The sequence below is a fragment of the Vidua chalybeata genome, chromosome 7, assembly GCF_026979565.1.
Source record: "Vidua chalybeata isolate OUT-0048 chromosome 7, bVidCha1 merged haplotype, whole genome shotgun sequence".
NCBI classification, from domain to species: domain Eukaryota; kingdom Metazoa; phylum Chordata; class Aves; order Passeriformes; family Viduidae; genus Vidua; species Vidua chalybeata.
The window spans coordinates 787,010-814,819 of record NC_071536.1 but is presented as its reverse complement, the minus strand read 5'-3'; the positions used below and the strand labels follow the sequence as shown (position 1 = coordinate 814,819).

General features: G+C 48.9%; 1 protein-coding gene across 2 annotated transcripts; it reads right to left on the bottom strand.

Annotated features, from left to right (window-relative positions):
* Nucleotides 1-773: 773 nt before the first annotated feature.
* On the bottom strand, nt 774-24,523 carry COL6A2 (collagen type VI alpha 2 chain). Of its 2 annotated transcripts, none has more exons than XM_053947390.1 (28): nt 24,093-24,463; nt 19,935-20,071; nt 18,653-19,251; nt 18,166-18,186; nt 17,468-17,533; nt 16,988-17,041; nt 16,862-16,906; nt 16,627-16,653; nt 16,281-16,307; nt 16,132-16,176; nt 15,849-15,902; nt 15,378-15,440; nt 15,060-15,122; nt 14,486-14,575; nt 13,626-13,688; nt 13,184-13,246; nt 12,997-13,059; nt 12,472-12,534; nt 11,992-12,042; nt 11,608-11,643; nt 11,182-11,244; nt 10,876-10,938; nt 10,645-10,680; nt 10,378-10,423; nt 10,100-10,252; nt 9,477-9,929; nt 9,160-9,198; nt 774-2,147 (listed from the first exon to the last, which is right to left on the bottom strand). In XM_053947390.1, exons 2-28 carry the CDS (start codon nt 20,041-20,043, stop codon nt 1,540-1,542), a joined length of 3,063 nt encoding a protein of 1,020 aa, XP_053803365.1. In that variant the 5' UTR covers nt 20,044-20,071; nt 24,093-24,463; the 3' UTR covers nt 774-1,539. The 2 variants fall into 2 exon arrangements, with proteins under 2 accessions (XP_053803365.1, XP_053803366.1); XM_053947391.1 differs by lacking the exon at nt 774-2,147 and adding an exon at nt 5,231-6,508 and having other exon boundaries at nt 24,093-24,523.
* Nucleotides 24,524-27,810: the final 3,287 nt, after the last annotated feature.

Below are 27,810 nucleotides of genomic sequence, written 5' to 3'. Positions count from 1 at the left end.
TCTGCTGGTGTCTGTGTTTTTTTCCTGGGCAATGATGCTGGTTGGATCCCATAAAACTCCTTACATTTCGTGTGAGCTTTCCCAGGTGTAGCAGAGGGAGTGGCTGGGGGATACTGTAATTATGTGGGCTGCCATCCTCCATGCCAGGGTAATAATTTATAGGAAAAAACTCACCATGGCAGACGGATTCTCACACGAACAGACGAGGAGCATGAACAGCTGGAAGTGTTCAAGACCAGTGCTTGGAGCAATCTGTATCCCTGCCCATGGCAGAGGGAGTGGAATGAGATGATCTTTCAGTTCCCTCCCAACCCAAACCATTCTGTGATTCCATGATTACCAGCTTGAAACCAGGAGAATCAGCTGCTCACTAAAAATCATTTTTAAAATCCCCACTGTTGCAGTCTGAATTGCTGCTAGTGAAGTCCATGGTAAGGAAGCAAAAAGGGCCTTTGCATAATATCCACAGATGTTTAATTCAGCCACACGGTGAGATGTTCAGGGTCCAAGGCACCCTCATCGGAAGACTCCAGGTTTCTCTGCCAAGGGGCCCCGGGGGTGAACCTGGTCTCAGGGCAGTACAAAGATAAGGGCCAATCAGGGAATAGGGAGGGAGTGGCTCAGGGACATGGGAACAGACATAGGAATAGGGGACAGAGCCAATGGAGTCTTAACAGCTTTTTGAGGGAAGCTTCTTGTGTCTCCCTAACCTAGGGGATGCCTCCCAGGGTCTCCACACCCCACAACTACAGAAAAAAGAGGCCTTTTCAGGATAGGTTGGAAAAGGTTTGTTTATTTTTGCAGACAGCACGATTTGAGTTCAAATCTGGGCATTGCTCAGCAGATACTGGTGGGAGGAAGGTACCATGATGCTTTGAGCTTACTGGGATGACTGGGAGGCAGCTCTCGTGGCTGTCCAGTATTTTCTTGATGCTGGGAGTCATGCTACCCCTCTCAGCTGAAATTCTGAGTGCAGTAATAGATGAGCAGGTTCTGATGAAGGGCAAAATAACAGGAGGAATCAAGGCAGGTATGGCCCACAGGAAAATAAAGATCTTAGAGATGATTTGCAAAATTTAAGATAGATAACCCCCCCCAAAGGAGCATCTGTGGAAGGCAGAAAAATGTTTCACACCATCCTGCTGTTCCCAGAAAGGAGGAGCAAGAGGCACTGAGAGATATTGAGAGTTTGAGTTATTCATTGGTCCTGCTACAGTGGAAAGGTTTCTTGCATCTCTGATAAGTCCTCCTAGGATTACAGTACGTACACAAGTCATGGCTTGGTGTGTGCAAAGCTTTACAGAAGTACTTCATATGGCTCTGTATCCTGCTTTGATCTGGGTTTTAATTAGCACCATAAATGTAAGACACATGACTCTTCATCATGGAAATCAATAAAGAGCTCTGGATTTTGGTTAGAAAGGAGGACCTAGAGGGCCAGTCTTCACGGCTAGCAACCATACAGGGGGAAGAAAATACAACAGGTAATATCACGTGTATGTTTATCAGTGAGAGAAGGATTGTGCGTGTGCACTTCTTTTAACAAATCCACCGAATGAACCTGTCAAAGAAGCTGGGCTGGGAGAGGCTGTCATAGTCCTTCTCCCGGAAGATGGCTGCCCGGTCCCCCAGGCCAAGCTTCAGCAGGACATCCATGTCCACATCGCTCCCCAGAGCCAGCACCGTGGGCATGACATCTTGCTTCTTCATGGAGTTGATGGCCTCCTCCAGGTTCTTGCTTCCTGTGATGCCGTCAGTGATGAAGACGAAGGAGAGCTCGGCATTGCGCCGGGCAAGTCGCTGCCCGTTGCCTGGGCTGAGCACGATGTTGTTGATGGCGTGGATGATGGCTGACCCGATGTTGGAGGACGAGTCCAGGTACTTGATCTGTGCCAGGGCGTCGGAGATCTCGGTGAGGTTGTGGGTCAGCGGGAAGACCACGTTCTGGTCCTGCTCACTGCCGTATTGCAGCAGCGCAATCCGGGCATTCATGTGATCGCTGCTGCTCCGGGCCAGCGTCAGCTGCCGGGACACATCCTCCACGAAGTGGTGGGCACTCTGGAAGTTCTGCTCTCCAATCCTTTCCGAGCCATCCAGCAAGAAGACAACGTCAACAGGGCGCTGGGTGCAGTGGGCTACAGCAAGCTCTGCAGGGGGAAGGAGAAGACAGGAGCTGGGAGGATGAGAAGACTACAGGATAATTTGGGCTGGAGTTGCCTCTTTGCATCCTTGTCCAAAGAAGAACCAGCCCAATGCCACTGCCAAAGCCTGTCTTTACAGCTTGAAATGTAGCTTGGAGCTACAAATGGAGCTTTGCTTTTGATGCCCTCAGCTACTGGGCATTTAATGAATGCTAATTCTGGAACTGATGGCAGACCCTCGTGAAGTTAGACAGGTCTGTGCATTTCAGTCCCAGAATTACGCCCACTGCCCTGCATCAATTTCCAGCTCTTATTTGTTAGAGGAATATCCAGAGATTAATGGCAAGCAGCACCTGCAAACCTCTCAGTTACTTTGGGAGAGTGGTTTACTTTTAGAGTTACTCTTATAAAATCATAAAATCAGAGAATCTCAGAATGGTTTGGGTTGGAGGGAACCTTAAGGCTCATCTTGTTCCAACCCCCTGCCATGGGCAGGGACACCTTCCACTAGACCAGCCAAGCCCAGTCTAACCATATAGAATATATGAATATATGCAGTGAATAAACTCAGGAAAAAACAAAAAGGAGAAGAAAGTAGCTATCTTTTGAGTCAGCTGACAGGGACCATTATTTCCTTCATTTTCTGTAATTATGTGCATCGCATTTAGTGTTCCTCTGAGCTCCTCCTGAGCTGGCAGCAGGGCAATGCCCATAGCACTCTCAAGTAGTTCTGTGGGTCTGAGATTGAATCTTGAAAGGGTGAAGTCCTGAAGATGTTGCCATGTTGTGTTGCATCCCTGGCAAAGAATAGGAGCTTCTGGAGCAGCCCCACCTTGAGCATCCATTTCCCAACAAGGGGTAACCTTGGGGGTAAGAGTGTAATGTTAGATTGAATTTCCACAGTATGAGCGAATCCAGCCTGATGAAGAGCTTCCCTAGTGCTGAACAGCGCTGTGCCTGGGTCCAGCACAGAACCAGGGAATCACAGAATCTGAATGGTTAGAAAAGCCCTCTGAGGTCCTCAGGTCCAACCATTAGCTCAACACTACTGTGTTAACCTCTAAACCCAAAACACCACACCACATTTTTTGAACACTTTCATGGATGATGACTCCACTGTTTCCCTGGGCAGCCTTTTTCAGTGCCTGACCACCCTTTCAGTGAAGAAATTTCCCTTAATATCCAACCTAAATCTTCCCTGGTGCAACCTGAGGCCATTTCCTTTTGTCCTCTCACTTGTTATCTCCCTTCTTTTATAACAATAAAGGCACATACTCACCTCTGCCCAAACTTCTGTGAGAAATGTTTTGTAAACGCACGTTGATGCTGCAGTTCCTGGTATGCAGACACTGCTGCCACAAGGATACCTCGCCTTGGCAGCACCAGCACTCCTGGTCCTCACCTGCTCTGAGTAGCCATGGAGGGGGAAAGGCAGGAAGGAATCCCCCTTGCAACCACACAGTGCAACACCTATGTGAGGGTTTGTGAAAGCAGCTGGGAGTAGGGGCTGTGCGTTATATTGGGGCAGTGTTAACAGCCTCCCCCAAAGCCTGCCCACATGTTTTTTAAGATGACAAGGAAGTCTGAAGAGCTCCTGGCTAAGCAGAGGGCAGCATCACTTCATGGAGCTTCAGCGAGAGTGCAGTGCACATCTGATAAGAGCATTCCCCAGGCTTGCTGCTCAGCCCTCACAGCTGAAGAAGCTGCCTTTTGGTTTGATAAGGTAACTTTACATATGAGTTATCCCAAGGGAATGTGAGGCAGCAAAGCCTTGGGTTTGTCCTTTTCAGTGGCAGGTTCTGGTTGCGGCTTGTTCCCATTTCTGAGAGGCTGAGGACCTGAGTACCCTTTCCTGCAGCAAGATTCTTATCCTAACTGGAGGAGAAGCTCTCAAAGGCACCACCACGAATTGGGCCAACCAAAATCTTCCTGTTGTGCTTTTAACTGGTGCATTGGTACTTTTCATGTGGATCATGAATGCCTGTGGCTCACAGCTGAGGATGTCTAACAAAGGTAGCAAAAATAATCAGAAATACCATTGATTTTTCTGCCATTAGTGTGTGCAGAGCAACCCCATCCATTCACATCACCTTCCTGCTTCTTCTAAAACCTGAGGAACTTGTATTTCCTCTATTCTTTCCCAGTGTTGACAGTGGAGATGAAAGTGAGGTGGGGACTGACGTCCCAGACCTTTTTGGGGTTTCCCCCTTTCCCAGCCCCTCCTGTCTTTGGGGAGGCATGGGGAGGCTCCTTCTCTGTCCTTCCTTTGCCCAAGAGCTTCACTGAAGGAACTGCTACTGTGACGAAGTCCACCTGGTTTTATCAGAGGGGTTAGCTAGGATTATGCTCAAAAAACCACTCCTTCACCCATTTGCCTCTAACAAGAACAAGCACAAATACTCCTCATGCAAAGAGACATATTCTCTCTCTCCCCACCTCTAAAGAGCTGAAGGTTTTTGAGATAAAAAAACTTTGTTTCTAATGTTTTGCTAGGAATAAATGGCCACTGTGTGATGAAATTAAATAAAATCAACACCCCCTTTGCTGAAATCTTCCCTAATTCTCTCTTTGTCTGGCAAAATGTTCCAGCCCTGAGATCTTTTCGAATCAGTGGGGTGTGGGAGCTTTTCCCCTGGCATCATGGCTGGAGCAGCTCAACTACTCTGAGTTCAGTCCTGCATCCCAGCAGGCTAAGTCACACTCATTTTACAGTAAAAAATCAAAAGAGAGGGAGTCATAAATCAAAATCCAAACTCCAAAGGGAGTTTGGCTTTGCACAGACTATCTGGAATATGTGAATTATGACCAGATTTAGGCAGAAGCTGATCTTTTTGCTTTCACCTAAAACACAGAGCACATAATGGAAAGCCCTCAAAACTCTTTTCTCTCTATTCTGCATTGATAGCAGTAGAGTTCTCTGAGCAACTTGTCCCTGGGAGGAAAAAGTGCTGAAACCTCAGGGGAACACGGCAATGAGTGCAAAGCGGGCAATTCCAGTGGCTGAGTTTGGCAATTGGCTCCACTTTTTACACCTGGAAATATTACAGCCACATTCCTGAAGATAGCACATCTCCCTTCTGCCCGTTAAATATGACATTTTCTCAGTATACTTTATTGCAATAATACCATGCCAGTCAGAGTAAGCGCTTCTACTCTTGTGTCTGCACATGAAATCCCACTACCTCTAAACAGAGCTTGAGAGCAGTAAAACTGGAGGTGGGAATGGCACTGGCCTGCCTGACTTTGTGCAACCAGGGGCAGCTGAGTGGATGGAGATACCAGCCCTTGTCTAAATGCACTTACCTGCAGTGCAGGTGGTGGCTCTGTGGTCTCTGAGCCAAAGCAGCACTGGGTGTGGATTGAGTAGGCTCTACTACATCAAGGTTGCTTTTAAACAACTCACATCAGTCAAGGAGTTTTGCTTTGGGCCACTTGGCCCCACGTGACAGAATATCTGCCTTTTGTATATGGACAGGTACATGTTGTGGATTATGACAGAGGAAGCACAAATGTATAAGCAGAGAAAAAGGCCAGGGGAGCCACGAAGCTTGTGAGAGAAGCACTGCTCAGGTGGTAGAGCTCCCAATAGAAAGGGAGGGCTGCTCCTTCTCCCATCCTGCTTCCTCCTTCCCTCCATATCCCCAGCTACCCACGAGGGGTTCCACAGAGACACGGTGGTGAGCAGGGATGCACCTTGCTTAGTAAGCCTTGCAGGACCTAGAGAGAGCCTGTGGTAACCAAGAGAGAAGATGCAGAAGATGCTTTGGAGGGGGTCCGCAAGGACATATGCAGGAAGCCGTGGAGAAAATGCATCATTAGGCTCTTGGCAAAAAAGCAGCAGGCAGAACAAGAGCATTCCTTGACACTGCTGGGGAAAGCCACCATGGTGACTAAGCTGGAGGGGACTGCTCCTTGTGTCCTATCTCCAGCTGAGTGCAACCGAGCCATTCCACTGCCTCTGTCTCTCCTGAACTAAAAGCATCTTCCCCTGTGCTGTCCCCTCTGCCACACAGGAGCGATGAGTTCCACCTCCACTCAGCCTCTATCTCCATGTGACCCCCAAGAGAGGTCTCAGCACAGCCCTAGCACAGTCTCTGGGTCCCCCACAATCTCACTGTGCACCATTTTGAAGGTGTCAATGAACAAGTCCATCCACTCTTGCCGCTCATTTCCAGTGGCAAACTTGGCTTTTTCGGCAGTAAAGGCCAAAGTGGCCACCAGCTGGGTGTACATGCTGGGGTCCCGGGATTCCCGCGTGGAGTTTAGGAACTGGGCGATCGAGTGTATGGTGCTGGGGAAATCTATGTTGACTCCCTCTTCCATGGGGTGGAAAATAAGTGGGTTTACACTCCCAGGGTTCCTGTCATCTGCAAGTGAGCGTCAAAAGAATATTTTCAGGGCTTGCTAGTAATGGCCGCATCTCTGAAAGCTACCTGGCTTTCCTACTTGCACTGCACCAGAGAAGAACAGAGCTAACAAGGACAGAAAAGTAAAGATCAAAGCCAGATTTTAAAACTTTCTGCCATTTGTGTCTAAGGAACCATGAGATTTGCCCTGAAATCCTTCCCACATCAACCAAGCGACTCCAGCAAATTACACAGAACCTGAACTCCCCAGTTCCTACTGATCTGGCATAGGCACAATGGAGAAGGAGGAGTGCTCAGGAAAAGGGCCACTTCCTTCTGCAGATGGGATTCACCCATCGTGTAGCTTAGGATTGTGCTATGTGCAAACTGCCCACATGATGCTGTAAGGCAGAAAGAGATCTAAAGGATAACATTATGTGACCTCCTTGCCTAGCCCTCAACCCTCAGGGCAGTGACTGCCGTCAAAGCCGTGTGGTGTCTGGACTTGTCAGAACCCTGAGAGCCTCTGTCTGTACCTGGCTGTGCTGAATTTAACTTTGAATAAAACCCCAAAGCTCAAAGCAAAGTGTTTTGCATCGGTTAGCAAGAGCCTCTCAGGATGTCATGCGGTTTCTATGAAGCAAGTGGTTAGTTCAGATTTGCTCAGCATTCAACCCCCCAGCATCCTGTTAGCAGAGCAGTAACTGATGAGAGACAAGGGGCTGTGCTGAAAATGGGAAAATCTCAGGTAAAGCCCTGAGACAGCATGGGGGGATGACAGGCTCTATGTGGTACCTGTCCCTGCCTGTGCTCTGCTGGCAATACCCAGGCTGAAGCTGGGGCAGTTGATTTGCCCCTTCAAGCGTCAGAACCACCATGCTGAGCCATGGGGCCAAGAACAGGGCTGGTTTAGCTGCCTCCCTGACCTGTCTGTCTGAACAGTTCACAACACACGCATGGGATGTGCACTGGCTCACTCACATTATCTCTGAAGGGCACTGTCTCCACCCAGAGGAACTGCATGGGAATTGGCAGGAGCTCATGGGATGTTCTGAGAGAACCAGAGAAGCCCCAGGCCTTGTCATGTGCCTTATGTCCCATCCCATCCAACATGTTCCATTGGCACTAGGGAAGTGTGACCACTGCACATCCTTCTAAATGATGACAGCAGCGCAGCACGGACCAGCCAGTGTGGTGGGTGGGAGGCTCCTTGCCCAAAGATTCCTGAACCTATTACTTAAAATTTCATCTACCAGACCTAGAACAACTTTTGCCCATGCTGAAAGGGCACTTTGACAGGAGGCCAACCTTACCCAACCACATCACTCTACCTGCCAAGTTCTTTGGGGCGCAGGTGTTGCCCGCACTTAGCCCAGTTTGTGTATAGCAGGGCTTAAGGGATTCACCAAAGAGGGAACCCCCTCAGATGCCTCCTCAAGCCACTTCTTTTCTGGTTCCCAGAGCTGCCAGGCACCAGTGAACTGTTCTCACCTTGCATCAGGAACAGGAACACCCAACTGCACTACAAGGAAAGGACTGACAACTTTGCCCTGCTTTGGAGGGCTTTGATGGCCCAAGCCTGGGAGAAACAAGTGTGCCACTGCTTGTGTTCCTCAGAAATGGGAAAGCTGCAAAGACCAAAACCTTTGAAGACACCTAAGCAATCACCAGTGTGGCCTGGGGATGTCACCTCCTTGTGCACAGATTTGCAGGCAAAGCTCCTCAGAGGACACAGCAGAGGAGCTCAGCATCACAGTAGCACACTGTGTCCCCGGCATGGCCAGGTGCAAATACTCAAAATACCAGCAAGATATTTTAGACAGGAATAATTATAGATTTTCTCTGGGTTTCTGTGCATCCTGGGACCAGTTTTCCTTTCCTTTGCAAAGGGACTGACTTAAAAATGAAATTTGATATTCTGTGTAAGGCTCATTTGAAGCTGGGGACTGTGACAAAAATATTAATGGCAAGAGAAGAGATAAAAATTGCAGAATGGGCAAAACTGTGGTCCTCTATAAACTTTGTGTATCAGCACAGAGTTCATCTATAGTATTTAAACAGACACTGGGATTCAGACAGATGGAATCTCTAGGAATTTGGATGCACATCTGCCCCTTAACAAGCAAAATGTGAGCCAGTAAAGCTACCTTCAGCACACAGAGCACCAGAGGATCCTTACTGTCTTTTCCTTTAATACAACACCTTGAGTTAATTGTTAATTAAATACAGCCAGCATTAGAGAAGCCAAAGCTTTAGGTCCACTACATTGCCATTTTCCAACTGATCCCTAATATCTGCTCTGCCTGTCACTCCCAGGGAGCATTCTGCTAAAAAGGTCATGTGAATGGGTGTTTAGCAAGGAGATTCTGACTTGAGTTTGGAGGTCAAAACCTGGTGGCTCCCAGGAATTTGGATGGGGAGAAATATCGGGGATGAGCCATGCTGATGCACTCATAGTGCACTTGTACCTACCTGTGCAGAGAACTCAGAGACAGGAGGACAGCAGGAGATGAAACCCTGGAGCCTCTCCTAATGTAAAGTAAGACTATTTCCCTAACTCCTGCCTTCCAAAGGGATTGAACAGGGTTGCACCCCCGTCTCCTACACCTGAGCATTGTGCAGTCTCCCCCCAGAGTCTGTGCAAATGGCATGAAGCTGCTTGTAATGTTTACCTGTCTGGCAGGGCAGCTCGGGGCAGACGACCTGTGGATCTGGAAGCAAAAGAAACAAGGAAAACTGAGCCATATGTTGCCACCCCCTTTCACAGTTTGCACAGTCAGAGTGGCAGGACAAGGTTTCTTACAAGAAACACCAGAGGACTGTCCCAAAAGGTTGGTCTGTATCTGAGGAAGGACTCTTTGTTCAGGGCTAAAGTCAGACCCCACTATGGATGACCCAGCTGCTGGCCAATATACTGGGACACATCTCTGCCCCCTTCCCCAAACCCTGGCGCTCAAAACTCCAGCTCCATGCAAAGACAGGGACAGACCTGGGCAGAGCACATCTTCCATCTTGTCAATGAACTCCTCTGCCACTAGGTCTGAGAAGAGCCTCATCTTCTGGACTCTCTGGGGTTCATTGCAGGCAATGGAGACCAGGGTCTCACTCTGCTCTGGCTGGTCAAACATGTCTCCTATGCCGATGGTGTTGACCACCACATCTCTACCACAAAGAGCCCCGAGGTTCTTGTCGTCATCCCGGGGATCGTAGCGCCCATCTGTGATCACCACAGCGAACACTTGGGCTTTCTCTCTCCTGCTTTCCTTGATGAGCTTGTTGTAGGCAAATTGAAGGGCAGATGGTGTCCAGGTGCCTCCAGCAATCCACTCCAGGCGCTTCACTGCTTCCTTGAAGCTCGACAGGGAGTCAATGCGCTCATCATCAAGCTTGATAGCTTCAAAAGTCCCTTCATGACTGTACTGTACCACCCCAACACGGGCACCTGCCAAAAAAGTGTCACATTACTTGGCTTTGCATCCTTGGGAAAAAGTGGAGAGAGTCAAAGAGCTGCCCAATGGGTCTGAAAAGACATGGAAATAACCATTAAGGTTGAGAAGATCCAAGACCCTTTTCTTTTCCCCATGCCCCTCTGTGTCCCCACAGAGTCCAGACCTGTCTGTGACTTGGGGTCCTTGGCAATAGAGCCCAGCCTGCTGACCACGTTGATGACAAAATTCTTCTCCAGGGTGAAGTTGGTGTAGCCAATACTCTCAGAGCTGTCTATAACGAACATGATGTCCAGGGCACCGCAGCGCTTCTCACAGTCTGGGGAGAGGGGCAGGGGGAGGGAAACACAGCAGTCAGTGATGCTGGGAACCTTCTGGTGACCCCCTGTCCCAATCCCTCATGTGGTTTTTCCCCTTCCCTGGGTAGATGTGACATCAGCTCACCACAGCATCCGCACGTCTCTCGCACGTAGGTCATCACATCGCAGTCCTGCCAGGAAAGGGATACAGGATGAATGCTTCGCTCTAAAGCAAAGGCTCCCCTTTCCCTTCCCACCCAGCCAGCCCTCTCCCCTCTTTCCCTGGCTCCCATGGGAAGCCACAGGCTACCTCTGTCAGGCAGCAGCAGGACCTGATGTCCTGTTTTGTTCTTGGGCTGTGCACAGAAAAAACATGATTGCCCCAAGAGGAAGAGCAGCAGGGGTTACTTACAGTCAGACCAGGATCTCCTCGTGGGCCAGGGGTCCCCTGTAAGAAGAGCACAGGGATTTCAGGCAAAGTTTTCCCAAGAGTTCTTTTTCTGGGAACTAATTGTCAGAGCCATGAAAAATGTGGCTTTTTGCAGAAGGGGAAGGAGAAGGTCCACTGTGAGCCAGTGGACACATCTGGCAGCTGTGTCCCCTCCAACAGCATCTGCTCAGATACAATGCCACAGGACTGTACCTCAGGGCCTGCTTCACCAGGTGGACCACGCAGTCCAGGCTCTCCTCCTGGGCCAGGATCACCCTGGGGAAGAAGTAAAGAAGAGTCAAATATTTCCTGGGCAATGTTGGTAATGCAGCCCCTGGTGTTCAGGGCCACTCCTGACCCCCTGGTCAGCCCCAGCTCTGCTAAGCACAGTCACCAGCATGCCACAGCTGAGCTTGGGGACAGGGACCAGGCAGAGAGCAGCAGTGTCATCCCCAGCACACATGGCAGCAGTGTGGGAGGGAGACACTGAACCTGGGGTAGTACAGGGAGTCTGCTTACCGGCTCCCCCTTCTCTCCTTTGGTCCCTTGTACTCCTTTTGGTCCAAGCTCACCTCTTCCTCCCTGCTCGATGGAAGGAGAAACATCCGGCATGGAGCACATCTGGATGTGCTCAGGCAGAGGCTCTGCTGCATCACAAACATATGCCTGCTTGGCCTGGGAGAGCATCCTCTAAAACAGCAGCTCAGAGCACAGCAAACAGTGTTTATACAGGCATTAAAAAAAAAAAATATTGTGCAGCACATTTTTCATATGATTTCAAAAGGAGATGGGCTTGGGAGATATAATCCAGCTTCAGTTACAGGGAACATCCAGGGCAGTTGCTGGCAGGGCTGGCTCCTTAGCCATTAACCCAGGGGGCTGGGAGACAACTCCTTGGCATTCCAGTCAGTCCAAAAAACAGGTGATGGAGACAAGCACACTTACCTTGGGTCCTGGCTGCCCCTTCTCACCCTTGTCACCCTGCAAAAGGAGAGGAGGAAGAGATCAGCAGCTGTCCAGGACTGGCCCCACACTGTGCACCAGTACACCCAAAGATTGCAGTGAGGGGCAAAAAGTTGAAGAGCAGGCTGTAGCTTCAGGCTGATGCTTGAGAGACCATCACCATGACTGGAGTTGGGGTCCCCAGCACCTGATGGACTGTGGCCAGGTTCAGTCCTGGGGTTGAACCCTCTTTCTCCTTCACAGGCTTCACACATCTGTGACCCTGAGCATTTTTCTTCCTCCTTCCCTGTTTTCTCAGTCTGCTCAGATCCAACAGCAACATCCACTCAAACAGATTTCCTCATGTGCTGGATGAGGAAGACGTACCTGAGGTCCTCTGGGTCCAGGGTAGCTAAAGCCAGGCCTGCCTCTGTCACCCTTTGGTAGAAAAAAAAAAGACTCGTGAGATACCAAACCTGGCCCTTCTGACCTGCTTCTGTCTGTGACAGTTACAGCCATTTTCATCTTCTTTGGGTGTGAGACACCACCAGGAGCCAAGGCTCTTACAGCTGGACCTGAAGCACTGGGAACAGCTTTGCAGAGCAAGGATTTGGGGGGCCTTGGGGATGTCATGTGCCAGGGATGTCCCTGAGTTTGCTCAGTAAGGAGTTTAATCAGAGCTGCCTTGGTCAGAGAAAGACCTACATCTCTGCCCCATAGGGAGGATCAGGTCTGATTCTGTTTTTGAGGCACATAAGTTTCTGCTGTGAAAACAACTTTTTTTTTTTTTTTTAATAATAATAACAAATAATAAATAGGAACACAAACCTGCCTTTTCAAATGTATAGGTTTATTCATGAACTTTACCTTTGGTCCTGGCGGTCCAGCATCACCTCTTGGGCCCAAGTCACCAGGGTCTCCACGTGATCCCTGCCGGACAGATTTGGGGAGAAGGCAGGAAGTGAGTGAGGATGTTCCCTGCTGCCCCCCAGCACACAGCGGACTGTGCTGGAGAAACCAACTCTCGAGATGGTGCTGCAGGACCATCTCCCTTCCTGGTGAGTTTACTGTGGCAGTGACTGCCTCAGCAGTGGGGATTCCATGTCCCATAGAGCCACCTGGATGTCACAGCACTACTGCCATAGTGGACTATGGAATGATGGACTAAACACACACCCAGGACAAATAGGTGGTTGTGGAGTCCCATCTTCTCTCTCCCCACTGACCCACCCACTTCCACATTGTCATGGGAACACTCAATTTTTGAGCCCCCCTGAGAGAAGGTCGTGTAGGTTCTCCTTGAGAGGGACAGCACAGGCAGCTTGTGTCAGCAGGACAAGTTTTCACCACAGAAGGAGGGCATGGTCACACACATGGCCAAGTATGACTTACTATCCTGCCTGGCTCTCCCACAGCCCCCGAAGGGCCTCGGGGTCCTGCTAGTCCTTGTTCTCCCTGCACAGCAAAGAAAGACACAAGAACACACAGTACATGAGGAGGAAACACAGGCAAGCTGCCCTGGATGGCACCAGTGCTCCCCCTTCCTCCTGGCTGCCACCAAGCCTTGCTCCATGCTTACCCTGGCTCCTTTGTTTCCAACCTCACCGGGCAGACCACGAGTACCCTCTGGACCAGGATCTCCCTGTGAGAAGGGAAAGATATTCCTGGTCAGGGATGTCTCCAATGCTATCTGTGTGCGTGGCAGTTCTCCACGATGCCCTTCTCAAACCTGGTGTTCTTGGTTTGAAACATTGTCAGGGCAGTGTGTCCTCTGAATGTGTCTCTCAACCTTGAGATTTGCTACCCTTCATCCCCTCTCTGGACCAAGCCCTGGAGGAAGAGGTTGTACCTCGTGCCAGTGGCACAGTGGGAGCACAGCACAGTGAGATCTGTATTCCCAGCGCTGGTGCTGCATGGGCACTGCATGGACACTGCATGGCTGGGCTGTAGTACATCACACACACTCCAGTCCTATACATTTGGGGCTTACTTGCAATAATCTGGGCAGTTGCTTCACTCACCCTTTCTCCTAGGCCTCCAGGAGAGCCTTTGCTGCCTTTCGTCCCTGGATCTCCACGTCGCCCCTTGGCAGACACAGAAGTCACATAAATGGGGTGAGAGGATGGATGTCACCTGGGCAGTGACCCCTGGCTGCCCTCCCTCCTCCCTCTGGGCCCAAGAGATGTACACCTGCCCCCTAAGCAAGTGTGTTCCCAGCAGCAGGGGAGCAGGGATGCCCATGCTTCCTTATGGGAAGCAACAGCCAGACTGCTGTTTCACCACAGTGACCACAAACATGCCTGGTTCATTCCCTCAGCGTTAAAGACTATGATTTACTTCCAGCTCATCCAGCGTTGCTTTCCCCACTGGATCTTGCACAAGGGGACAGGCTGGCTGGGTTCTAGACCCTTGATGCTGGTGGAGCTGTGCCAGGGATCATCCTCTTCAACCCACTCCCCAGAATTTGCAGTGCCCCATCATATTAACTTGGGTCTGTGTGGCACCACTGGTATGTGATACTGCCCTTTTCACAGAGTTCTGCCATTATGACCACCAGATCCTGACTCTTTGAGCTCCTGCGAGGAGCCAGAGGTTTGGGGAACTTGCCAGAGTACAACCAAAGTGTCCCTGAGCATCCACAGAGGCCAGGGTTGTGTGGTTATGTGGGAACACAGGATGCTTCTCTAAGGTGAATGGCTAACATCAGGCTTAGGATTATGGGTGTTCTGTTCTTTGAGGATGGGAGAGAGAAGGAGATCAGCATCTGCACATCTTTTTGGATACACAAAGCAGGACAGGGGAGTTTCTCAGCACTTGTCCATTAAACTGCCTCAGGTTCCTGCAGTGTGCCCAATGTCCAGGGATCTATTCAGCCACTTACAGCCTCTCCTTTGGGTCCAGGAGGTCCCACTTCACCTTTCCTTCCCTTGGTTCCAGCAGGCCCTTGAGCTCCAGGGTTGCCTGGAAGTCCCTTGGGGAGGAGAAAGAAATACAGTTTGTTGGAAGAGAGGTCAAGATGTGCACACACCTCCCATTTTTATCCTGTGTCAAGCAGTCCTCCTTGAGCAGAAATGTATATGAGCACTCAGGTTCTGCTTCCACACACGCGACATGCCCACATGGCACTGCCATGAGCAGGGGCTCCAGCCTTGGAGCAGAGTGATCCAGTGTCACCTTCCCTCCATCAGCTGACAACAGGTTTGTCAACTGTTCCTTACAGCATCCATCCACTCCTGCCCAAAGCCAGAGGGGCTGTGGCTGCCCCATCCCTGGAAGTGTTCCAGGCCAGGCTGGACAGGGCTTGGAGCAACCTGGTCTAGTGGGAGGTGTCCTTGTTCATTGCAGGGGGTGGAACTGGATGAGCTTTAATGTCCCTTGCAGCCCAAACCATTCAGTGACTTTATGAACAGACCACAGTAAAACCCTGGAGACATTTGAATGTAGCATGAACCTACCGGGCTTCCTTTTTCTCCTGGGGGCCCCAGGGGTCCACTGCGACCAGGCCGGCCAGGATCCCCCTGAAACACCCAGAGAGCCAATGGTCATTGCCTGCCTCATCAGTACATTGTACCACAAGTAGCTCAAGGAGCAAGGCCAGCAAGGCCCTTCCCTCAGCTCCTGTGCCTCGTAATGAGATCCAGACCCCAAGGCCTATGAGCTCCATAAACAGTAAAGGATTTAGGATATATATAGAAAAATATGGGGAATGGTGTTTAGCTGTCCCCACTGGCTGCCTCTGCTCACACTCTACTGTCTGTCCAGAGTACTTGTACCTTTATGCCTGCATCTCCTCTTTCTCCTTGGTCTCCCGCATCTCCCGGGTAGCCATCAGGGCCCTGGGGAAGGAAATTACAAAGAACCACACACTTCACATTGGGAACACTTCCATGCAGAATAAATAAAATAAAACTTTCTAATTAAATAACATTTCTAAACCAGTGCTTAGAAAGTTACTCTAGAGGCGAAAGTCATTTTTGCTTGTTACTAATGTTGATGAAAGGGGCAATTCCTCCTCCCTTTGTGGAGGGAAGGGACACTGGGGGCTCCCAGCTTGCTTATCCACAGAAGGGAGGCACAGAAAAATCAACCTGTGGTCCCCATTCCAGGGATCCCAGGTCTGGGATCAGATCATACAGCCAGTAGGAAAATGGGCCAGTAACCTCTTGTTTGCCATCTTTCTGCCTATGTACCTCACTCAGCACCTACATAACTGATGTGCTGGTGAAAGAGTAAAGCATTCCTACCTTGTCACCAGGGTCACCCTTGCATCCTGGTGGTCCAATTCTCCCCAGCCTGCCCTGGAGAGATTACATTCAAAAGGAAAAGACTGAGAAGTTATAGGTGGCTGAAGGGAAAACACAGCTTTTCTTGCTGACAGTTAATAATGTTAGCATCATCCGCTGACCTTATCTGTCAACAGCTAGAGAACAAATAGCAAATGTACTCCTTAAATGGGGAGAAAAGTGGAGAAGAAGAAATGGAACAGCAGCACTGACATTATGGGGTGCTCCCAGTACTCCCAGTTACCTTCTGTCCATCTGTGCCATTCCTTCCTGCCAAGCCAGGGGCACCCTTGGATCATGGGGAAAAAAAAAAAAGAAGAGGGATCTATTAACACACAGTCCAAGGGTTTGGGAGCTGGAAATGCATGCAAGTTAGAAAATGTTCTTTCTTACCCGTCGTCCGTCAGATCCAATTTCTCCCTGGGAGAAGAAGAGGACAGGAAGTCAGACATTACCTGCATCCCCCACCACCCCACCCTCCCATTTTGGTCCCCATCCCCAACACCTGCCTCTCACCCTCCATTTACATCCTAAACCCATTCCCGCTTCACCAGACTGTGATCAAAGCCTGAAGAAAGCTAGGCTTTGTGATGCCCTTGGAAATCCCTCCCCAGGTCCACAATTACACATTAATAGGGTTGCTATCCTTCCCCATCACAGCTAATCTCTCCTCTGTGCATCAGTAAGGAGTGTGGTCCCTGCCATGTGCCAGCCATCCATTCTGCCTCTTCTTTCTCACCTTCTCTCCTTTCAGTCCTGGGACACCCTGGACAAAACAAAAACAAAAACAAAAACAAAACAAAACAAACAAACAAACAAAAAATCCCTGTGTTAGTGCCTGGGCAATCAGCAGGTGCTGAGGGTAGGGGTCTGGGATGGGAAATGGGCAGGTGTGAGGGAGAAGCAAAGCTCCCCTTGCTTTACCAAAAATCAGGGAATGCAAAGAGCTCAGCCATTAGCTATGCAATTCTTACCTTGGGACCAGGGTATCCAATTGGACCTTCAATACCTGGGTCGCCCTTCAGGGAGGAAGGCAAGGAGAGTTAGCTTGCGGTCATCAGAGGTGTAGCAAACTGAGGGGAGGATTTTCCACAACTCACCTGTCGTCCCTTCAGCCCAGGGGAACCTGGCTCACCCATGTTCCCCTTTGCACCCTAAGGAAAGGAAAAACCCAGCATAAGTCCAGGCTTGGTGCTGACTGAGAAAATGGCATTTTCTAGGAGACCAGAGCACACAGAGCTGGAGCAGGAGACTGGGACACCCTTGTGCATGTGAGAGCTCTGCTCTGAGAGTGGGGAACTCAGCAACAACTGCTGCCTCAGTCCTGGTATCCTCAGGTGCTCTGGTGTCCACCAGAAACTGGTGTTTCTCTGCACAGCTGGCAGTGCATCAGCCTCAGCACAGACATGGGCACACCAGTGCTGACTGTGTCTCCAAGGGCCAAGACAGATGCTGAGGGGTATTTTCCACCTGGGTGCTACCTGAGAAAGCAGCTGAGGTGAGGTGAGGTCTAGGGCATGCTGGAGTTGTTGTGGCAGGCAGGGGCATTATTGCCTTTCCCACAGCTAAGAGCAACTTACCTTCTGCCCTCGGTATCCCTTGGGACCAGGTGGCCCTGCAATCTCCAGGCAGCTCATCTTGTAGCACTGAAATACAAGAAATTATACTGAGGTACTGACAGTATGCATCCCAAACTCAGCTCAGCTCTGCACTCACAGCTCTCCACATGCCTCTCCCCATCAACTCAGGACTAAAATCTATTGGGTCAGGGCTGAAGCAGCAACAAGCACACAAAGAAGTGCTGCCTGTAAATTAAGAATGGAAAGTTGCCATGAGCATGTTCATTATAGCTTGGCTCTGGGCCCAGGCTGGAAGAAAAGTCTGCCACGTGTTAGAGGTGGTGGGGGCTTGCTCATCTGCCATCATCATGGGACTGGCATGTTCTTTGAAGCATCCCCTGCACATCCTGTGTGTGCCAAACCCTGCCTCTGTGGTACTAGCAGGGCAGGTGCTTCAGCAGGTGCAGCACTTATGTAATGTGCCTCCAAAGTGAAGAAATTAGTCTATTCCATAGACCAGAACCCACTGCAGGCGAGGGGGAGGCAGGGAGTGAGTCCAGTGTGCCATTACAACCCCTGGATAAGGGGTCTAGTCTGTCCTGATCCACAGGTGGGCAGGGACCCATCCCAAGCAGGTCCATGCTGTTCTGGGGTGTGAGCTGCTCTGCTCTAAATTAAACCTATCATGTGGCAAAGGCATAGAGATGCTGCTCACTTACCTCGCCATAGGCTTCGTGTTTCTGCAAAGGAGAGAACAGGAGGAAGAAGATCAGTTAAGTTGCTCAGTCCCACAGGGGAGACAGCAGCTCACCCTTGAAGGGGAGTGTGCTGGTAAGGGAGAGGAGGTGCTAAAGGTACCCTGGCTGTAAAGATGCCCTCTGGAGAGCCCCTGATTAACAGTGCCTCACAACTGGAGTCTCAAAGACCAAGCTGAAGGTGAACATGTGTCTCAGTGTGGCACACCCTCCCACATGCCCCTGGATGGGGAGCAGGCTGGGGTATGGCCTGGTCTTCAGCAAGAGCCAGGACTAGGGTGGCAGCCTGCCCAGACATGCTGGGAAATGGAGACACAAATCAAGGCGTCCTGGCTAAGTACCAGAAAAAGGCTCCACTTTCCCTACTAGAGGTTATTGCCAATAGAAGGGAAAGCATCTCCCATCTGTGAACTGCTCCTCTTGTGCCCCCTGTTCCCCTCCCTGCACCTACCATAGCCTGGATGATCCTGTCTATGGTGTTGACATCGATCTCCAGGGTGTCCCTCTGGGTGATGGCATAGTTGTTGCGGTACAGCTCGTGTGGCAGGTTGGCGATCTCCCGCAGACCCTGCTCGTACACCTTCTCACTGGGGGCCACCGCGAACAGCTTGATGCCCATGTCTCGTGCCCTCTCGGCCTGCATCTTCATCCCCCCACAGGGGCTGCCCGTTACATGGCCATCAGTGATGACCACTGCAAAGTTGATGCCATTGGCCATCTGGGTCTGGATCTGCTGGGTCATATTGGAGATCGCACAGTCTGTGAAGGTGCCCCGGCCCAGGTAATTGATGGCAGACAGCCTGGGCAGGTAAATGTCTTTGCTGCTTGTCAAAGGGCTGTAAATTTCTACCACATCTGAGTAATGGAGCCCACCAAACTGCCAGGTGATGTAGACTTGGTTCTGGTAGAGTTCGCTCTCCAGTTTATCGATGAACATGGGGATGAACCGCTTTATTTGGTCCACGAGGCTCTGGATGGGCACAGTCTGCAGAGCCACGCTCTCCGAGGTGTCAATGATGAAGTAGACATTGATGGGGCAGTTCCTTTTTTCTGCATGGGGACATTTATTCAGACCATGTCAGAGCACTTCATGCACCCCCTTTGCTGTCCCCCAGACACCTGGAACAAGTGTAATACCAGGAAAAGCACAAGTCCCACCTAGCTCTAGAAGTGACACTTGTGTTTAGGTCAGATGGTTCCCCAGTGACCAGGACTTCTAAGATCTGCTATAGAATCACAGAATAATTAAGGTTGGAAAAGACCTCTAAGATTTTCAAGTCCAACCATTAATCCAGCACTGCTCAGTACTAAATCAGTCTTGAAAATCTTGGGTTTTTTTTGTAAGAGTCGGGCTGAACCCATAAATCACCTCTGCAGTGTAACTGAAAAGTAAGGAAATCACCAGATTTAAAGTGAACAATTTTCTGGTCTCAGATAGAGAGCTGACTGCTGGAGACTGACTGGTGTTTGTTACTGCACCTGCTGGGAGAGACCACCACTGGCAGACCCCAGCTCTTCCATCTCCAGCTCTCTGCACACCAAAGCAAACCTGGAAACGTGATTTTGGGTGGAGGATGGTGTTCCCCACAAATGGATTGCTAACACAGGAGTGCTAAGGGCCAGGGGAGGTGGAATGTCCCAGTATCAGTTCCTGGCAAGCAGGTTCTACAACTGAGCATTGTTTTTGTTAAAATTGCTGCCCACAAAGGTGACCCAAATTATTTGGTTAATACCTGCACAGGAGGTAGGACTGACACCTCCAACATCCACATCAAGCTGAGCGGCGTGAAAAGGAACTAGAGCCACAAAAAGGAGAGTGGGAAACAAGGCTTGTCCAAACATCTCAGCGGCCCCTCAGGATATTCAGATGCTTGTGGGAAAACACAAGTTACATGTTAAACATGATGCACAATCTCCTGACTCTGCTGGCATGACACAAAGCCAGTCAATTCTCCCTGTAAACCCACAGAAGGAAAGGACAAATAAAAAACCTCTTGAAGAAATGCACATCTTCAGTGCTTAACCCATCACCATGCCTCCAAGGCCCAGCTGCATGTGGGAGTTTATTTCATGTAGGGTTATGGCAAATTAAAGCAGCAGAAGAGTTAGAGATCTGGTCTGAAAAGTTCTTAGGAATGTATGGAAGTGATCAAAGGTACATGGGATTTGAAAGAATATTCTCAGGCAACATTTAAGCAATGCTTGTCACCATTGTGGAATATGGAGGAAGGGGAGATGCTCACCTTTGTATCTAGAGGACCCCAGAACCAACCAACCTGGCCCTGTTGTGGCCCAGAGATGTTTCTCTGCATGGTAGCCAACTCAACACTAACCAAAAAGGGGCATGTGGGATGTCTGTTATGATAAAAAGACCTCAATCCAGTCCAAAAAGACAGCTTCTTTCTTGAATGGTTTTTCTGGGGTAACTTTTGGAAGAGTCCAAGGCTTGAAGGGACACTGAGCATGCATTTGGTGGCAACCGCAATGCAGGGGGAGGGCAAGTGAGCAATGCAGCTGAGTTCTGCCACAGCTGCCTGAGGAACAGCATTACTGTAGAATACAGGCAACTCAGCCCTCCCTGGCATCCCTTGAGACCTCTCTCTACATGGTGCCCTAGCTTTTGCCTGGTGGGACATGTCCTGTTCCAGTTTGCAGTGCCAGCTGCAGTGCACCACAGGCTTCTGCAATCTGGTTTATGCTGGAAAGGTAGGTGTCAGTGCTGCGGAGACCCTACAACACTGACAGCCTTCCTCTGCACTAGGGCTTGTGCTTATGAAAGAATTTGGATTCTTCAGTCTAGAAAAGGAAAGGCTCAGGGGTGACCTTACAGCACTTGCTGGTATCAAAAGGGGCAACGAAAACTGGAGAGGGACTTTGGGCAAGCACCTGGAGTGATAGGACAAGGGGGAATGGCTCCCCATTGCCAGAGGGCAGGGTTATGTGGTGTATTGGGAAGAAATTGTTCCCTGTGAGGATGGGGAGGCTCTGGCACAGGTTGCCAAGAGAAGCTATGGCTGCCCCATCCCTGAAATTGTCCAAGGCCAGGTTGGATGAGGCTTGGGGAAACCTGGTCTAGTGGATGGTGCCCTTGCCCATGGCAAGGAGTGGGATGGGATGGTATTTCAGGTCCCTTCCAACCCAAAACATTCTACAATTCTATGATGTCCCTGCACAAGTCAGTGTGGCTAAACTTCCATTGTGCTGCAGAGAATAAAAGTGGTATGGTAAGGATAAAACACTTTCATGCTAAACGGGTGTTTTAGTTAAGATCAAGATATCTAAGCCTACTGCAGACTTTCCTTGTTTTGTTTGCCCTTCATAAAACAGGGCTGCAGGAGATCCTGATCTTTTGTAGGACACAACAGCTTTGAGCCTTCAGACAGCACCATTTTAGAGACAGCCTTTAGCTGAGGAAGATGGAGACATTAACTTTTGGAGTGGCTGGGAACACTGAGGGCTTTGGCCAAGTGTCTGACTCATCACTGCACGCTGAGTTTAACCACCTCCCTCTCTCCCTCTTTCTTTCCCTCTGTCTGTGTGGGTGGGAAGGCACTGTAGAGCAGAGCAGTTGGCCTGCACGGGTAACCAGGGCCAGCTCTGGCACAGGACGGCTCCTGCCCACAGCCCCTGGGGCCTGGGACTGGGTCAGTGAAGCAGCACAACCTTGGACAGTGCAGAACAACAAGCAGGAAAGTGACTCCTGAAAACACGAGACACAACTCACTTCTCTGGGGTCCTCTTGCACCATCTCCTCTATCCCACTCTTCACCCTGAGCTACATTAGTCTCCAGCTCTCCCAGCATCCCTCCTGGTATTAACCCCCCTGGATACATGGTGGGGGCTGTTGGGAGCTCCAGTACCCACCTCAGGGGTGTCCAAGGCTAGGGTGGGCAATGCTGCCCATTTTGTCATCCTCACAGCACCATCAGCTGTTGTGATGCTCTTGCAAACCCCATAACATTTGATATTTGACTTAAAGTCCCACCTGCCATTGAAAGATGCTGAGATAGAAACCTCAGATTTCACCAGTATTTCAGACTGTTTTCTGTATGTTGAATGCAATTTTTGAACACAAACAGTTAAAAAAACTATTGCAAAGAGCAAATTGAGAGCTGACTCGTAATGCTTGGACACTTGGGTCTGCCCATCCTGTTCTTCCTTGACTTCTCTCTCTACCCAGAGCAGGATCTTTGTTCCTATGAGGCCTTCTCTCAGTATTTGTATTTTTGAGTGTATCACCTCTTTTGCCATGAGATGCACACAAGGGAAAAACAATAGGGAATTTCAAGCAGTGAAAATTTTTTGAGGGCACTGTTTTGCACCATTCTCCCTGAATGAGGGTCTGTGCTCCTATCTCAGGTGCAGAAAAATGCATAGTCTTTGCTGGTCCCACATGGGGATCCCAGGTGACCTGGCTGTTATGCACATAATTGAAAAATATATGGATTTATCTAGATAGAGCCCTGCAAAAGAGTGGCCTTGCAGGAGGACCCAAGAAGTTCTCTGCTTGTTTCTCTTCCCAGCAACTGAGCAACTGAGCAACGAGCAACTAAACCAAAAGTGATATTACGGCAAACAATTTACTTGCAGTGGCTCAAATGTGCAAATTATATCTGGTTATTTGTGCTCTCACATGTTAGAGCAAATCCCAATTATTACTTTGATCAGATCCCAGTGCAGTGGAAATGTCACCTCATGAACCTGGCCAGGCAGAGCCATGGTCTGCTTTATCTTACACATTGATATTCCTGAAGTTCCCTCTGGTACACTGTGTATGCCTCCTCCAATACCAGAACAGTCATTGTAACTGACCAAACTGTTCCCCAAATTTGCAAAAATCGAGATGCACTGCTCTCTAAGCTAACACTACCTTCAAGGAACTTATCTAAAACCACATAAACATAAAGCCACACAAATTGCATTCCTCTCAAGGAAGGAGAGTTATGCTGGCTGTGCTAAAATATGCAAAATAAAGTTTGAAGCCTTCCTGTTGCTCAGTCCCAGCATTTTCTGTGGCCATGATGGGCATGCAATGCCTGTGGTGTCATTCGCTTGTGCATGCAGCATTTTCTCCACTCAGATGTTTGATAAATGAAACTAGAAAAGAAAAATGTGTCCCATTTGGAACAAAACTCTTATAAATGCACCTCCTCTTCCTTCCTGTTTGTGTGCCTGTGGTTTGCATGCTGCATGAGGAGGCAATTTCAGTGCTGGTTGCAGCCACTAGCAAACTTGCCTTGTAATTTTCATACCTGGGCAGAGCACCCAGGGGAGAGGTTTCAGCTACAGAGACTCCAGATCTTTTCCAGGTCTCCCAATATAATTATCCAGGGATATTAGCCAGGGAAAGTTTGGTCTGCTGGAAGGCTGAGGGGAGCAAACCCCTGCCACCCAGTGAAATTAATTCCCAGGCATTCCTAAATATGCTGCCACCTCCCAAAACAGAGAAGCTTGTGCTGATGTAATTCAGCATAAATAGGAGACAGGGGCCACAGGTGAGTCTAAATAATATCTTCCGAAATCCCAAAACTCAAGAGGAGTTCTCTGCCCTGCTGCTATCACTTCACTGTAGCTGCTGAACTAATCCACCCCCTTCAACTGAGGGATTTTCTAGACCTGTGGCCCTGGCAGCTTGTGGTCCACACAACTTACACCTAGAAAAAAAAAAAACCAAAACCTTGGAAAAACACCCAAACTAGCCAAGAGCTGAAAGTAAAGGAAAAATTTATATTCTCTTATAGCAGGTACTGTCTAAATGTGAAATAGGCACCTTGCTGGAAAGCCGATAAGCAGCAGCTGAAATTTCAGAGGGATTTCTTTTATTCCCAGCTGGAGCTCTGTCAGTAAGTAGCCACAGAACCCCTGTACTCCGAGTGAAAAAGTCTGCCTACCTGGAAAATTAGGTCATTAAAACTTCGTCCCCAAATCCCTCTGCAACGTAAGGAAAAAGGGCTCTGTGGAGTGGCCGGTGTCAGGAAGGCTCCCACATCCCCGGCTGGATGGTGGCTCCGGGCTCTGGGTGCTGGGATGTGCGGGATGAGGGACCGGGAGGAGCAGCGGAGGCGTCTCCAGCCCACTCCCGCTATTCCCCGGCCGTCTGGAACTGCCCTCTGAGTTCCTCCTCCTCCAAAATCGGCAGAGTCTTGTTTGCAGTAGCTCCGAACATCCACGGAGAGACACTGTGGATCTACGGAGACCTGGCAGGGTCCCTTCCCCTCCGCTCCCACGCGGCTCGGGGTGGGCTGGGTCGAGGTTGTCCGCTCTGGAGCTGAAGGCATCTTTGTTTGACGCGAACTGGAAGAAGTGTCATTTTTCCATGATAAGAGGCCCCTTTTCGGGGTTGGCAGTGATGCCCCACATCTTTATTTATACCATCAAATAGTCTTTCTCTTTCTTCCCCCCTACTGTCCTGCTCATCTTTCCATCCTAGTAACATGTCCTGAATGGAACAAATGAAAACAAGAACATTCCAAAAAAGAGCAGCTTGCACAGAATTGTGGAGTCATTGCCCATGCAAATATGCAAGTCTTCCTCAGAGCCAGCCAAGACTGAGTATTACCAGTTTCTATTAATTAATTTCTGGATTTGGGTTCATAGAATCATGGAATCAGGGAGTATCCTGAGTAGGAAGGGGCTCACAAGGATCATTGAGTCCAGCACCTGGCCCTACACAGAACAGCACCAAAAACCACACCATGTGCCTGAAAGCATTGTCCAAACACTCCTTGAGCTCAAGGACTTTGTTGTTGTAGTATTTTTTAAATTACTTTTAAATTCACAAGGTCTTTTTAGCTCTGCTAAATGAAAAATAGGGGCAAATGTCTGAACAAAAAATATGGAGAACAGCAATGACTTTCAGGAACACAGCCTGTTGTTCCTTGAGCTATAACTTTGAAGAGCAAAATAAGGATTTTGTGAGGCTGTTGCTTTCCAGGGACCCTCCTGAAGCTCTAAATGGGTTGGTCCCTTTTCTTCTGGAGCATCTTTAGTAGAGAGGAGGGGTCCAGCTTTTGCTGACAGTGATTTACCAGACAGCACCTGAGACATCTGAGCAAACCATCCACCCACCAGTGATCCAGTGAATATGTCACATTCCAGGCCATTTGTTTTTCCTGCTTTGCTGCTGTGTCCAAGCTCTGTTATGTCCTGTCAATGCAGCTGTTTCTAGGTGAACCCGCCCCCGCAGAAACTGTTTCTCCAGCAAGAAGCCTTATCACAACCAGCTCAACAGCACATCTGTCCCTTGCAGTGCTGGTGGGTGCCCAGACTTTGGAGAGGAGTGGACCACAGACCCACACCTCCACATCTTCTCTTCCTCCTCTCAAACTGGCAAGTCTTGTCTTTTCTCTACAGTTTCTTGAGCAAAGGACCTACCTTTAACTTTCTATATGCGGTTCTTGAACTTTCTCACGTCAAATCAAAACCTTTCCTTGAAAATTGATATGACAAAATGCCTTGTCCCTGAGAGGATTCCTGTATATTTTACAGAACAGCTCCCTGCTGTACACCTTGCCTCAATAAAAAAGGCAATCTTGGTATTTTTCATCTGCCTAGATATCCATTTGCATGACATTTGTGGGAATATTATCATCTTCACACCTCTGTCATAGATGGGCACGCCTGGCAAGTTCCTGTCTTAAGTTGGGGCAACCTGATACACAGGCACATTAATGTGGTGGAAAATGGAGCAAAATAACCTCAAAATATCCTGTTGCCTTTTTTTTTTTTTTTTTTTTTTTTTTTTTGGGTTTTTTGGTTGTTTGGTTGTTTGTTTGGGTTTTTTTTTTTTTTTTTTGGTTGGTTGGTTGGTTGGTTGGTTTTGGTTTTTGGGGGTTTTTTTTGGGTTCTTTTTGGTTTTTTACATCTTATTTTAGAACTGATGTTAAAGGCCTGAGCTAGTTTTCTGTAATTGAGGGTTTTTTCCTTAAGAATGGGCTGAGGACATATGAAGCTCTGAAGGAAAATGGGTGTGCTCTCTTTAGCTCCTTTTCCTAATCCTCAAATAAATTTCCTTTCTTTCTTCCTCCTTTTAGTGAAACTGCAGATTTCATGGAAAGATATTTTGCAGAGGATGTGCATGGATATGGATTAGTTACCTTCTGTCTTTGACTTGGTGACCTTGGAGTTCTTTTCCAGTCTTAATGATTCTATGATTCTATCTGACCTGCAAATTATCATTGCACCTCACAGGACACACTGTACTGAACAGATACTGAGTATTCCACTATATTTAAAATGGAGAGAGAGGAAATTGAAGAAGATGAAGGGTAGAAAGAAAGACAAAAGCTTGATTATCTTCTCTCCTCTACAACTAACTCTAGAATTGGAATTAAGGCACAGATGGCTATTTTTTCATTTACATCCCCTTGTAAACTGAAATGTGTTTTATGGTTTGTTTAGTTGTTCCTTTATAAACTGTGTATCTGGTCCTCTTTTTTTTCTTTTTTTTATCTGACTTGTAGCCCCTAATAACATGTGAACACCCTGTTTAAAACATGTGTGTACACATGGCTTATGGGTTCTCTGGAAAGCAGCTACTGTAGTGCCTTTGTCTGCAATTGCAACCCCCTTCACGTCATTCTGATGTTATGCAGTGGTCTCCAAGGATCTTGTTTTCTAACTGTGAAACAGTTAGAGAACAGAAAACTAGGCCAAAATTGTTAAGTGCTTACTGAGAACAATGCATGCTGGTTTTCAATTCTTCATAAGTATGCAGCTGATATTCTCAGCATTTTCACTGATGACAAACAGAAGGATGGATTTTTTTCCTTTTTGTAGTTGCCATTTTCTGAAATTCTTGCTTCCTATTCACAGAACCAAGCAATGCTTTGGGTTGGAAGGGACCTTAAAGCTCATCCAATTCCACCCCTGGCCTTGGCCAGGGACACCTTCCATTAGATAAGGTCACTCCAAGCCTTGTCCAGCCTGGCCTTGGACACTTCCAGGGTTGTGACTTTCAAGCTCAATTCATACAATGTGTTAGTATTCCTTCACCCCAACAGGCAAATCCTTGCCCCTCTGAGGCTCAGGGCTGTCATTCTGCTCTTTGCCTTGCTGACCTCTCTCACCCCCTGAAGTGCCCCAGTCCCTTCAGACAGGGCTGCCTCCAACCCACTCATTTTTAGCCAGTTCTTCCCTGTGTTTGTGTAGTGGGTCCAAAAGATCATCTCTCCTTGTTGGTTCATTCATCAGCTCCATCAGGAACCTGCCTTCAAACCATTCCAGAAACCTCTTGTGGTGCTCATGCCCATCCTGTGGCTCTAAGGATTTCTCCAAGAGCCTGATGTACACTTCATCCACCTCCTCTTCTTCATCAGGTGGTCTTCAGCAGAATCCTACTACAACATCCCCTGTGCTGGACCATCTTCCCAGAACAGTTAGCCTTGGCTAACTCCAAGGCATCTCTGGCAGATCTTGCCCAGGAGAAGACATCTATTAAATGAACATATATATATGTGTGTGTGTGTGTGTGTGTGTGTGTATGTGTGTGTATGTGTGTGTATGTGTGTGTGTATATATAAAGAAAATAAACTTATTTTTCTGGATTAACCCAGTTCATGTATGTGAGCAACAGTCCCCACTGAGCCTGACATTCTCAAATCATGGTAA

What these genes read in the sequence shown, in the direction of transcription:
- COL6A2 (XM_053947390.1), bottom strand. Translation starts at nt 20,043, where the DNA reads ATGTTTGGACAAGCCTTGTTTCCCACTCTCCTTTTTGTGGCTCTAGTT. An exon ending in ACAGGATCATCCAGGCTATG is followed by an intron (nt 18,187 to 18,652) that starts GTAGGTGCAGGG and finishes TCTCCTTTGCAG; the next exon opens with AAACACGAAGCCTATGGCGA. An exon ending in GGAAGATGTGCTCTGCCCAG is followed by an intron (nt 9,199 to 9,476) that starts GTCTGTCCCTGT and finishes TTTTGCTTCCAG; the next exon opens with ATCCACAGGTCGTCTGCCCC.